We start from the raw sequence: 12,103 nt of genomic DNA, 5'->3' as shown, positions 1-12,103 counted from the left end.
CAGCCCTGTGATTTCATCCCTGCCCATCCTCACCCCTCTGCTCCCAACCCTCACCCCCTTATAGCCCTATACATGTCTTTCACAATTAAAAAAAAATCATAAAATAAAAGACGGGCAATCTCCTCCCATACAGCTAACAGCCTCTGAAAAGCCTCCAGAAGGTCAGCAATGGGTCAGTTCCAACTCAATGGTCCTCTGCAACAACTACAACCACCTGCTAATACAATGAGGTACTTTATAAGGTGATTGTTGTTATCTTCAGTCAGTTGGCCCCCAACCCATAGCAACAATCCGCACAATGAGAGATGCCATGTCTAGGTAGAGATCTCATGATAATGAAGCCTGTTCAGCATCATAGCAGCATGAAAGTCTCCGGTGACAGACAAATGGCTGCCATACTTGAGGTGCACTGAGAACTCCATCCACCGTCTCCTGTATGGAAGGCAAAAATGCTGAAGTTCTGCCCTCACTTTATAAGACAGCTCTGAGGATTAAATGAGTCGCTCGAGCTAGTGTCCAATAAATATACACCCTCAGAGGCTCCTTCCTGACATTGAGGTGGCCTTTTGCTATCACAGAAAATGCCGCAAGACACATCCTTGTTCACCTGTCATTTGGCACAAATGCAAGAATCTCTGTGGGATAGAATGCTGGCAGAGAAACTGCTGGGTCAAACAGCACTGCCCTTGTGATTTCAATTAAGTGCTGGACGAGCGGATCCTCACAGCAGGTCAGACAAGGAAAGAGGTCTAGGAGGCAGCAAGGGCGACCAAGGCACGCGAGGGGGTGCCTGTCTCTGAGGTCCAGGGAGGGTGGCACCTGCCCCGGCAACCTGGAAGACGCTGTGACTCCCCGGGCCCCTGGCCAGGCAGATGGAGGGTTTTGTTTTAACCAGATTGTCCCCATCAGGGTTTTAAAGGGAACTGGTTGATAGGATCAAAGGCACAGGAGCTCCTAATGAGTAGCAGCTGTTTAACAAAATGCCGAAGCAAACACCGTTTTCCTGGGCCACCATCCACCAGGGAGGTGCCAGGCTCTCCCAACAGCAATTACTATCAGACCAGCCATGGAACGGCTCCCTAATTTGCTTCCCCATCTCCCAACTTCGATGCAGGACCCAGACACCCCAGAATAGGGAAGGGAACTACAAAGAGTTAGGAGCTCAGGTTTGGGGGCCACACAGATGTGGGCATAAATCACTAGGTGACCTTGCACAAGTCATTTCCACTCTTAGAGCCTCATGAGTTTCACAAGAACACTAACTGAAGTCCAACAGAGAGAGGGCTTCGTTTGGGCCCTGATCCATTTTCCCCCCAGATGTCATCAAGTCACCTTGGGACCAGTGCCAAACTGTTCCACGAGGAACAGTTTCTCCATACCTTGCTGGTGGCATCAGGCTGTCCCTCACTGTCTGTCGACATTCTCTGCTGTGGCTTGCTTGGCTTGGCTCTATCATGTTTTCCTGGCCAGAATCTTTAAAGCAGATCGTCAGGCCTGTTCTTCTGTGCTGCTGCCGGATGGGTCCCAACCATCAGCCTTTCCCCTCCCAGCCAAGCACACACCGTCTGCACCACCCAGTGACCTCCAACACTCCACAGGGTTCTCACTGGCTGACCCTGAAAGAGGAGATAACCAGGGCTTTCTTCCAAAGTGCCTCTGTGAGGACTTGAATTTCCAACCTCTTGATTAGCAACTGAGCATGTTAACTGCACCTCCCAGGGCCTCAGCTGGCAGTTTTGGAGTGTCTACTCCAGATATCAGGGTCCTAGGGAGGAGGGCGAGGGCACAAATGTAAATTTTTAAGCACTGGACTATAAATAGAAAAAGGTTATAGGTTCAAACACACCCAAGAGCATATCAAAAGAAAGACCTGCTTGTACAAAAATCAATAAATGGAAATCTAACTTCTCTGTAAACATTCGTTAAAATCACAATTAAAAAAAAGAACCAAGGAATCAATCATAAAATAAAAAATAAAAAAATAAAAAAAGTAAGGCCTGCTAACGTTTTCAAAAGTTCTCAGCCTGGAAATAACCTACGAAGCAGGGTGTCTCCTGAGTCAGGATCCACTCACAGACTGTGGGTCCTACTCAAGCAGCCCCTGGGAACAAGACGCACATGGGTGCCCCTCCCCTTCTACCCATCTCTAATAGGAGATGTGAGTTAAGTTCACAAGTCAGTTTTAAATATTCTATGAAATGGTGCAAAGTTTTGTGTCTGATTCAAAAAGGCAGAGTGGACTGGAAACCTAGAGACAGGAAGGAGGGGTGGGATCCCAAGTAAGCTCCCCACCCTCCCCCCAGTTTGTCTGATTTGATCTGGCATGTATTCGGCTGAGACACTGCAGAATAACAGAATTAATAACACTAACAAAAATGCTGTGGGCCCCGGCCTATGGGCAGAGGCTCCTGGGAATTGTTTCCCACCCTTGGGGACCTGTGAGGAAGAACTGTGCTCTCAAAGGTTTTCAGTGGCTGATTTTTCAGAAACAGACTGCCAGGCCTTTCTTCTGTGGTGCCTCTGGGTAGACTCAAACCACCAATCTTTAGTGCTGTTTGTGCTGCTCAACTCTAAGAACCTCAACTCAAAGCCCACAGATGAGCCTCCAGCTGTAAATGGCTCTGAAGGAAATAACCATCTTTATCCCACAGAGCAGCTTGAGGATTGGAACCGCCAGCCTTTGAGTCTGCAGCGCAACTCCCTACTTACTGCCCAAGCCACCAGGCTTTTCTGCTCACCAGTAAAGTAGGGTAATAATGGCTCTGAGCCACCGCTCGGGAGAGGGTGGACCGTAACCTCCCCCGCCTGGGACCTGCCTGGCCAGCCTTGCGGGGGCGGACACCGCAGGACACACACCGGTCACAGCCAAGCGGATGTCGGGCCACCAGAAGAGACAGCCGCCCCTCCACGCCCTCCGCGGGCGGATTCCCTTGCGGCCTCCCGCGCGGAGCGGCGGGGACCCGGATGATTGCAAACAGCCGCCGGCCTCATTAGGAGACGTGTAATTAGCGGCTGGCTGCGCCCGAGCCGCGCGGGCTAATTACCGCGGGGAGCAGGCTGCGCCGCCGCCGCCGCCATCGTCTCCCCGGCGTCGGGACCCTCGCTGGGAGGGGGACCTGGTCGGAGAAGGGGAGTCCGGGGGCTGCCCCGGGGTGATCCCTCCCCGAGTCGTGCAGGTCGGGGGCGGAGGAGATCATTCATGCGCAACCACGCTCGCAGTGCACTCGCGGGGCAACCCCGCGCTTTGCACTCGGTTGTCTCGTTTAAATGTCATAGCTACCCACGAGGGTGAAACCATAATCTGTTGCGCAGAAGAGGAAAACTCATGAATTAACCTGCCCATCACAGGGCTTGAGTGACGGAGGGGGATTCGAGCCCACGGGTGTAATCTCTCCATTTGATCACACCAACACGGATGGCCGCGGTTCGAATCCACTGCTCTGCAGGAGAAGGAATGGGCGGTCTCCTCCAGGGCGATTTACTGCCTCTGAAAACTCGCTGCATGGTAAGCAGCTATGGGTCAGTTTCGACCCCACCGCACAACAGTAAGAAGCCGCACACTGAAGTGAGCATACGGCAAAATGAGCAAAACAGCCACAGTAGCTATTAGCATACTCATCAAAAAGGGCTCTGGCCTCGACGGTTTGGGATTCGAATTCTGATCTTGTACCTCCAATTCTGCATTCATGAGCTGGGCGTAATGTTGAGATCAACTGAAATGGTGCTCGTTTTAGGGGCTCGGGTTGCACCTGGTGGTGGGGTGGCTTAAACGTTGAATTTCCAATTCAAAGATCCACTAATCCGCTCCACGGAACAAAAGATGAGGGTGTCTGTTCCGGCAAAAATTTGCAGCCTCAGAAATCCTTTGGGGCAGTTCTACTCCTTCCTTAGTGGGTCTGGGGTTTTTTTGTTGGGGTGGGGGGGTTGCGACGGGAAAACTGGCTGGCTTTTCTCCACACATCGTGGGCCGCTCGCGCCCTCTGCTGGGCAGAAAAGGAAGCTGGAAAGTTTTTTGGTTTTTTTTTTTTTTTGCTAAGAAGAGGTGCAGGCATTTATGTTTCTATAAAGCCACAGCCTCCCTCAGCATCACAATTGGCGTAGAGTGGGAGATGAGAATATTGAGATCTCATTTTATAGCTTGACAATAATAGGTTTGGAAACCTGCCTCGCTGGCCTTCATGGCCACAATCAAGACCACAAAGCTACAAATAACCAAGATGGGTAAGATTTAGTTACAAGGATATTATGCTTGGTAATGAGTCAGTGAAAAGAGGAAGAACTTCGATGAGATGGAGCCACACAGTAGCTGTAACGATGGGATCAAACATAGACAACTGTGAAATCGAAACAGGACAGGGTGGTATTTCATTTTGACTAGACAACATCTAACAACAACAGCTATAAGCATGTACATCAAAACGCTGTTTAATAAGAAAATGTGCAAATAATTTGACTGAACACCGTGGGGACACTAATTTAACAGAGGTCCATCCAAACTTTCAGCTCTTAAATAACAATGTAAAGGAGCAACTGCCATGAATCTAACATTAAAAAGGTGTTGGACAAATAAATTCAAAAGCATGCAAGATTAACCTATGGTAACAGAAAAAAAAAACAATAATAGTGACATCTGGGAAGAATTTTAACAGAGAGAAGAACGTCTAAGGGAACCTTCTAGAGTTCTGGCATTGTTCTTCTTTCTCTTAAATATCTTAATCCAAGTGGTAAATACACAATCTATACATATATAAAAAAGTCTGTTGCCTTGTATTGTTCAGAATACATAAGCATTTTGTGTGCTATGAAGAGAGCTCTGGTGGCCTAGGGGATAAGTAGTCGTGCTGCCTACCCAAAACCACATGGTTCTAATCCACTGGCTGCTCAAGCAAGGTGGCTACTCTCCTCCCAGGCGATTTGCAGCCTTTGAAAAGTAGGTGAAGTGTTAATTTTAAGTCCATGTGACTGTGATTTCTCTTCTTAAAATGGAAACACATATTTTAGCACGAGGCAATGAGTTCTCAGTTTCTGTCTCAGGACCTTTACACTCTTTTTTTTTCTAACACTCTTAAATTACTGAGCACACTAAAGACCTTTGTTTCTCTGGGCTCTATCTGTCGCTATTTACCACAGACACTAAAATCGAGAAATCTGCAAAATCCAATTCCAGTAGGTGTCACAGTTATGTCCTCGCATATCACGTAGCTTCTGGAAAATTTCACCGTCAACTCTGGGAGGGTGACAATGGCAAAGAACATTATAGTTTTCTTATGAAACCATCATAGTTTTATTACGGCCTCTTGGAGTCCCAGGTCTCAGAAATCTCGGCGATCCCTGGACCACACTTTGAAAACCATGGGCCAAGGGAAGAAAGAAAAGGTACTATATGATCACAGCTATTGTCTTGGTACTGGGATTATAATTTATTTTTAATGATTTATTTTTATTTACCTAATCCGTCGAGAATTATGTGCAAACCCGAAGGCGGGCTCGATTTTACCAGCGACTCTGCCTAAGAAAGATGGATAATCCTTTGTGGTTTTAAAAAGAACCTTGGTTTTTAGAGGCCCCAAATGACACGGGGGAGAGTCTCAGCTATCAGTCGGTTCCAACTAGACTGCGGTGAACTGACTTAGTTTGTAAGTGAAAAGGGGTTGTTGGTTTTGTTGCTGTTGTTAAAAAAGAAAATCAGAAAAGTAACAGATAGTTTCTGCAAATTAATTAAAACCGAGGCAATACCACCACCTTCATAATGTTACTGAAAGGTCCGAACAGTAATAGCATTTAAGGCTGCACAGAAGAATAAAACTGAGTTCTTCCTTGAAAACATACCCGAGTTTTCCTGAGTCCTTGCGCTGTGATTCATGACCCAGTCTTTATTTCAAAAGTTCCAACGTCCAACGTTGGAAAAAACAGGAAACAAGCAAACGCAATGCAAACTGGTGGGGAGCAACCCCCTCTCTGCCTGCAGGCAAAATTGAGCCCCATAAACTAAAACATTCTCAGGGGGATGCAAAAGCTCGAGTAGACACACAGGGAGCACCGGCTTGTTACAAAACTGACACCGAGCTCGGCCTCTCAACTTCCTAGCTCCGCCCTCCTAGCCCGCCTTCCTCTCTGAGTGGCTGGAAGTCTGAGGAGACCTCCCATTGGTCGAGCCCTGAAACATCGACATCCGGTTTGCGTGTCGGGCCGGCGTGCTCGGAAGTAGCTATGGTGCGGTTCAAGCACAGGTGAGTCCGCGTAACTCGGCCCCCGTAGCCCCGGGACCAGCCCGCGCTCGCCTCCCTCGCGCAGCGCTCACCTCCTTCCTGCCGCAGGTACCTGCTGTGCGAACTGGTGTCCGACGATCCCCGCTGCCGTCTGAGCCTGGAGGACCGAGTTATAGACGGCCTCGTCCGAGACACGATCGCCAGAGTGCACGGGACGTTCGGCGCGGCGGCGTGCTCCATCGGCTTTGCGGGTGCGAGGGTGCAGGGCAAGCCCGGGGGGCGCTGGGGTCGTCAGGTTTAGGGGTGGGGGCGCTTCGAGAGACCCCTGTTGCGGCCAAGCCTGATGCATACTCGGTGCGTTGTCTGCCTGTTCAGGCATCAGGACTCTCTTTAACGGAAAGGCCAGACGAGTTTAAAAGTTAGATGGAAATTCGAAACGGGGACCCAAAGGCTGTGGGAGTGTTAACAGGTATTCTCTGTACCTCTGTGACATCAGTAAATCAGAGATGTCAATTAAATTTAACAGAACGTGAAATTAAATGAGGGGAGCAGGGTATAATGCGGAGCTGTTATTTGACAAACTACGTTGGCCTAACGTGGAAAAAAACATGTGCTGTCAAAACTGCCCTAGACGAGCTCATAGAATTCATCTTACTGTCGTGGAGTCGGAACGGACTTAGCCGGCTAGAAATCTTTTTGCCCATCTTTCATTCGCGGAGTTGCTGCGGGATTCGAACTGCCAAAGAGGCTCAGCCTTTGCTTGGGCAAACAGCCCAACTCCCTACAGGCCACGCCACTTTAAAATCCGTATTTAAAGATAAAACAAAAACCCCTCCCCAAACCAAACCCATAAAACTAGTGTAATGCGTAATGCAGAGTAAGCCAGGGCAAAGAGGGGTTTAAATAAAGCCCCACCTTTTGTGGTGTATTTGAAAGGCAATGTTGGAGAATTAAGTGCACATGTCGTCTTGGTGGTAAGGAATTTTGCTGCCAACGCAAAGATAATACAGTTCCAATCCACCATCTGCTCCGAGGGAGACAGGCAAAGAAATGGGCACTCCTCTCCCGTGAGATTTACTGCCTCTGAAGACCCACTGAAGGGTCAGGGTAAATTCCAAGTCAAAGGTACACTATAGTACATCAGATTAGGCTCTCCTGGCTGCTGCAAGAGCCTACAGAGGCCAGTCAGTGGCAACCAGATAGCCCATAGGTAGAGAAAGGATGAGTGTCACCTCCCTCCCAAAATCTCTTACTATAATAGCTCAGGGAGTTAACTCACTCATTACCTTCGCCGCATCAACCGATATCTTCTTTTGAGGAGCGTTTTAAATTCCTCTGTCTGTTCTGAGCTGTGTGCAGGCTACTGGCTGCAATTTATCTCCTTTCCAGCAAGACCTGTCCTAAAGTGACTTTTCCCATCAGGCATCTTTATACCCTTATATGGTATATGGTATATACCACTGTCCAGAAGCCTAGCCCTCAGTGATCCTGAGGACGTTGTGGGCTCTTGTAAATCCATTAGCCTTTTTGTTTATTGTAGTGAGATACCTAAATGCTTATACTGGAGTGGTGCTGCTTCGATGTCGGAAGGACTTCTACCAGCTCGTGTGGTCAGCCCTACCCTTCATCACCCACTTGGAGAGCAAAGGACACCGTTACCCGTGTTTTTTCAACACCTTGCACGTGGGAGGTAGGGGGCATAATGAGTAGAGCTCCTGCTTTTCAGCAGGTAGCAGGCGGTTTGCTCCACTGGTGGGTGGGTCTCCTCCAGCCCTCTGAGAAAAGGGTATTTGCCCCTAGTTCTGCAGGTCAGAAGGAATTCTTCATGAACATTAACCACAAAACCCTTTAATGTGCCAGGCACAATCAGAACCTGTCAGAAGTTCCTGATTCAGTACAACAGGAGACAGTTGTTGATCTTACTGCAGAACTGCACCGATGAAGGTAAGCCAGGCCAGCCCAGGGTCCAGCGAGCAGGGCTGGCTTCCAGGTGAGTGCGGGCACTTGCAGTCAGCCTTTCCCCCTGTTCTACCTGCCTCTCTCTCTAGGAGAGAGGAAAGCCATCCAGAAGTCTGTCACCAGAAGCTGTTTTCTGGAGGAGGAGCCTGGTGAGGAGGAGCTCTCAGACAGTGGCAGTGAGGCAGATGCTGTGACCATGGACTGACCCAGTTCCTCAGGCTTCAGCGGGAGGCTGCACCTTCTACAGCCCTGGTCATGAAATGGAGGAAGTGACTCACTTAAAACAACTGACTTTTCTTATCCTCTCCTGGAGAAGTGATCCTGCAGCTCACAGGACAGGCATCTTTGTATCCAGGTGACTCAGTGCAAGCAGGTTTAATAAACATTTGGCTTCTGTAGCATTTTGCATACTTAAAATTACAAAAAAGGTTTATGGAACGAGTGCTTGGCCAAGTCTCTACCCTATCCCCCATCCCTTTGGTGGGATACTGGATTAAACATTTGACTTGCAGTCCCCAAGGTGGATCCTAAGCAAATCAATCACTTGGAGTCCTTTTTTGGGAAAACCTGGCCTCAAATGATCTCTTGAGTACAGTCAATTAGCAGCTGCCAACATCTCTTGGGTCTGCACTTCTGCCCCTTCCCTACTGCTTGTTCCCCACTTCCTACTCCACCTGCCCAACACCTGAGGACAATGAGAAAGCCACACTCAAGTGTCCAGGAATTAGGAGCAAGTGATTGGTGATCAGCTGAGATGCTACCTACAAATGACATGGTCTCGGGAGCTCTGGTGGCATAGTGGTTCAAGAAACTGCACTGCTGTCCTGATGGCACGCAGTTTGTGTCCACCAGCTCCTTCATGCAATTAACTGCTTCTGAAAACCCACCAGGGGAGACAGCTATGGGTCAGTTCTAATTCAGCAGTACACAACAAATGACATAGTCTGTACCTTGATCAGGAAAGCTGTTGTTACAAGCAGAGCCAGAGAACACTACATGATTGAAAAGAAAGCAGTGCATCTTTCTCCATACCTTTTCAAGCTATAGATCATTCAGGAGGTTGGGTTGGACTTTATGAAGATGAATGTAGCATCAAGTTTGGAGGAAGATTTACCTCCAACCTGCATTACACAGATTATATACAACGATGCTTCCCCAAACTGAGAATTTGAGGCATTTGCTGGTCAAGGATTGCAGTCTTCAATACAGATTGCATCTCAACGTCAAGAAAACAAAGGCTAATTGGTAGCATAATGACAGATGAAGATCGAGGTTAACACTTTCATCTTCCTCAGATCTAGCCAATACTCCTGGCATCAGCAGTCAGGAAATAAAATCTAGGTGCTTTAGGGAAGTTGGCTGTCAGGGGCCTCTCCAGAGTGCTAAAGATCAAGTGTCAGTCTAGAGACTGGGGTGTGTCTGATCCAAGTGCTGTGGTCTTCCCAGTTGCTTACTACGCATCTGAGAGTTGGACAGTGACTAAGGATGACAGAATAATCAATGTCCCTGAGTTGTGGTACTGGAGAAGAGTATTTAACATACCATGGATTGCCAGGAGAACAAACAGGTCTGTCCTGGAGAGGGTGAAATCAGGCTACTCTTCAGAGGCAAGGATTTTGAAGCTCCGCCTCATATACTTTGGACATGTGTCCAGGAGGGACCAGTCCCTGGAGAAAGACATCATGCTTGGAAGGTGGAGGGACAGTGCAAGTGAGGAAGACTCTGGATGAAATGGATTGACACAGTGACAAACAGGGGAGGCAGGTGTGTCAAGATGGTGAGATTGGCTCAGAATAGGGCAGAATTCAGAGCTACTGTTTCATAGAGTCACAGTTTATTCAAATGGCACATAACAACAGCAACAGTGACATGGAGCACTGGTGGCCCAGAGGTAAGAAGCTATGCCGCAATCTCAAAGGCACGCGGCTTGAAGCTCAGCTGCTCCACAGGAGGATGATGGGCAGTATCTGTGTGTGATTTACTGCTTCTGAAAACTTGCCAGACTTGTCAACTATGAGTCTGTTCTGACTCAAAGGCACACCACAAGGAAGCTTTGGTGGCTTAGTGGTAAGCTGCTGCACTGCGGTCCCAAAGATCACCACCTGATCTGTGGGAGGAGAAGGGCAATCTCCAGTGCTGGTTTTACTGCCTCTCAAAACCCACTGGAGGGTCCGTTAGGGTTAGTTTTGACTCCATAGCAAGACAATGACATTTCTAGGATTCTGTCATCTTTATAATCAAATGGATGTTACTCAAAGCCCTGTACACATTTAACAGAAAAATCCCTATTTTTGCTTTAGTATCCTTCCTCATCTCAGGAATGAAATAGCCTCATTCACCTAGGAGAGTCCCTGATTTAGAATTTCAGAACTTTTATGAGCCTTTAGGCCTGAATTAGGGGAGACATTAATCCAGAAAAGTAGGACCACTCAAGCTCACCTTCACATTAAGTGACATATTTACAAAGTAACATCTAACTGAACTATAATGAACTTAAAATAAAACCAAAAAAGCTCATATTGATTGTGCAGGTGTTTTATTACAACTATTTACCTTCACATTCTAGTACATCTAGAGATCACTTTTATTAAGCAGCAAAAGAATCCACATCATTCAAATTCAGCTGGAAACGAGAAAGAATGCTGTAACAGAGGTGGTGGGCCAGCCTGCCGCACCAGAGCCTGCCCTCCTCTGCCTCCAGATGCAACAGATTTCTACAGCTCGGGCCACTGTCACCTGAATCGAGTCTCATCTCCAGGTGGCCTCCTTTAGTCTGAGAAAGTTGGTAGCTTTCCTTCCTGACTACCAAAGAGGCCACGTTCAAGAGGTGAGAACTCCATACTCCTCAGGTGCCAAAGATGACCTATTCCTTGGAGCTGGCAAGTGAGTCTGGCACCACAGTCTGGCCATTTGTCAGAAGAAACTACAACTCAAACTCAGTATCCTAAATCCTTTTTATTCCCACCCCTGTTTCTTTAACAAAAGAAGAGAAAACAGGTAGAAAAAGACTGAACAAATTTTTAAAAGTTTGTGGAAACCCCCACTCCCTGACAAGCTGTCAGCAGAACAATGCCAAACTTCTGGGCTCATCTGAGGGACCTGCAGAGACTCAGACTTCATCACAATTAAACTAAAAATGCGTGTGTGTCAGAAAGACTAGCTTAGCAACAAATTAAAAACCTTGGCAGGTGGAGATCTCTTGTGAGTGTGTCAATACTTTATTTCGGTGTAAAGATGGGAAGCTGGAAAATACACTGTATTTAAATTTTCTTGGTTCCCCCTCATGTTGTGGAAACTTCCTCCCCCCCACCCAGACCTAATCTGTTCAAATGCAAATACTTAAAAATTACAGCAGCAAAACAAAAGCAAGGGGGCAAAAAAACGAGATGGAGAAGGTAGCCTGGGCCAGTAGTGTCACTTGGTGTGGACGACTGAGGTGCTGAATAGGAGCTTCTGTTTCTGTTTTTTTCTCTTCTTCCCTCCTTTCTCTCCTAAAAGGAAACACAGCTTAGCTTAGAATGGCACCCTCCCCATGCTCCCAGCCATCATCACTGGCAATGAGAATGGTGGCGAAGGGCGCAGACTCCTTAGATCTTCGTACCAGTCCCAGGAGAGACAAGGAACCACGATGGCACAGGGATTAAGTGTTCAACTGCTAACCAAAGGTCAACAGTTTGAACCCACCACCTGCTGTACAAGAGTAGCAGTCTATGTCCATAAAGATTACAGCTTTGGAAATGCTGTGACAAGTCTGTGTTCTACACAGAATTGCTGTCAATCGGAATCCACCCAATGGCTAGGGTAGTTTAATTAGGTGTTTGTCTTTTTACAAGTCAAGCCACCTCCCCGCTTCTCAACATTTTTCACCCACAATGTGACAACACATTTGTTGGGAGAATAAAATAATCACAGTACTAGGCACACAGAAAACACAT

General features: G+C 47.7%; 2 protein-coding genes across 3 annotated transcripts in view; one reads left to right on the top strand and one right to left on the bottom strand.

The window, feature by feature from the left end:
* Positions 1-6,210: 6,210 nt before the first annotated feature.
* Positions 6,211-8,373, top strand: POP5 (processing of precursor 5, ribonuclease P/MRP subunit (S. cerevisiae)). The gene is made up of 5 exons (XM_006890501.1): positions 6,211-6,230; positions 6,318-6,460; positions 7,750-7,899; positions 8,070-8,153; positions 8,258-8,373. The coding sequence occupies exons 1-5, from the start codon at positions 6,211-6,213 to the stop codon at positions 8,371-8,373; spliced, it is 513 nt and encodes a 170-aa protein (XP_006890563.1).
* A 3,001-nt stretch (positions 8,374-11,374) lies between these two features.
* RNF10 (ring finger protein 10) overlaps positions 11,375-12,103 on the bottom strand; it is a 34,581-nt gene continuing 33,852 nt past the window's right edge. For both annotated transcript variants that reach the window (XM_006890430.1, XM_006890431.1), the window contains one exon: positions 11,375-11,659. In XM_006890430.1, the coding sequence (XP_006890492.1) occupies positions 11,583-11,659 (77 nt within the window). In that variant the 3' untranslated portion in view covers positions 11,375-11,582. The remainder of the gene's footprint in view (positions 11,660-12,103) is intronic.

This window comes from Elephantulus edwardii, unplaced genomic scaffold (genome assembly GCF_000299155.1).
Source record: "Elephantulus edwardii isolate Elephantulus edwardi_28Jun2011 unplaced genomic scaffold, EleEdw1.0 scaffold00089, whole genome shotgun sequence".
In the NCBI taxonomy this organism is placed as follows: Eukaryota; Metazoa; Chordata; class Mammalia; order Macroscelidea; family Macroscelididae; genus Elephantulus; species Elephantulus edwardii.
Note: the sequence above shows the minus strand (reverse complement) of the source record. Positions and strands in the feature narration are given on the sequence as shown.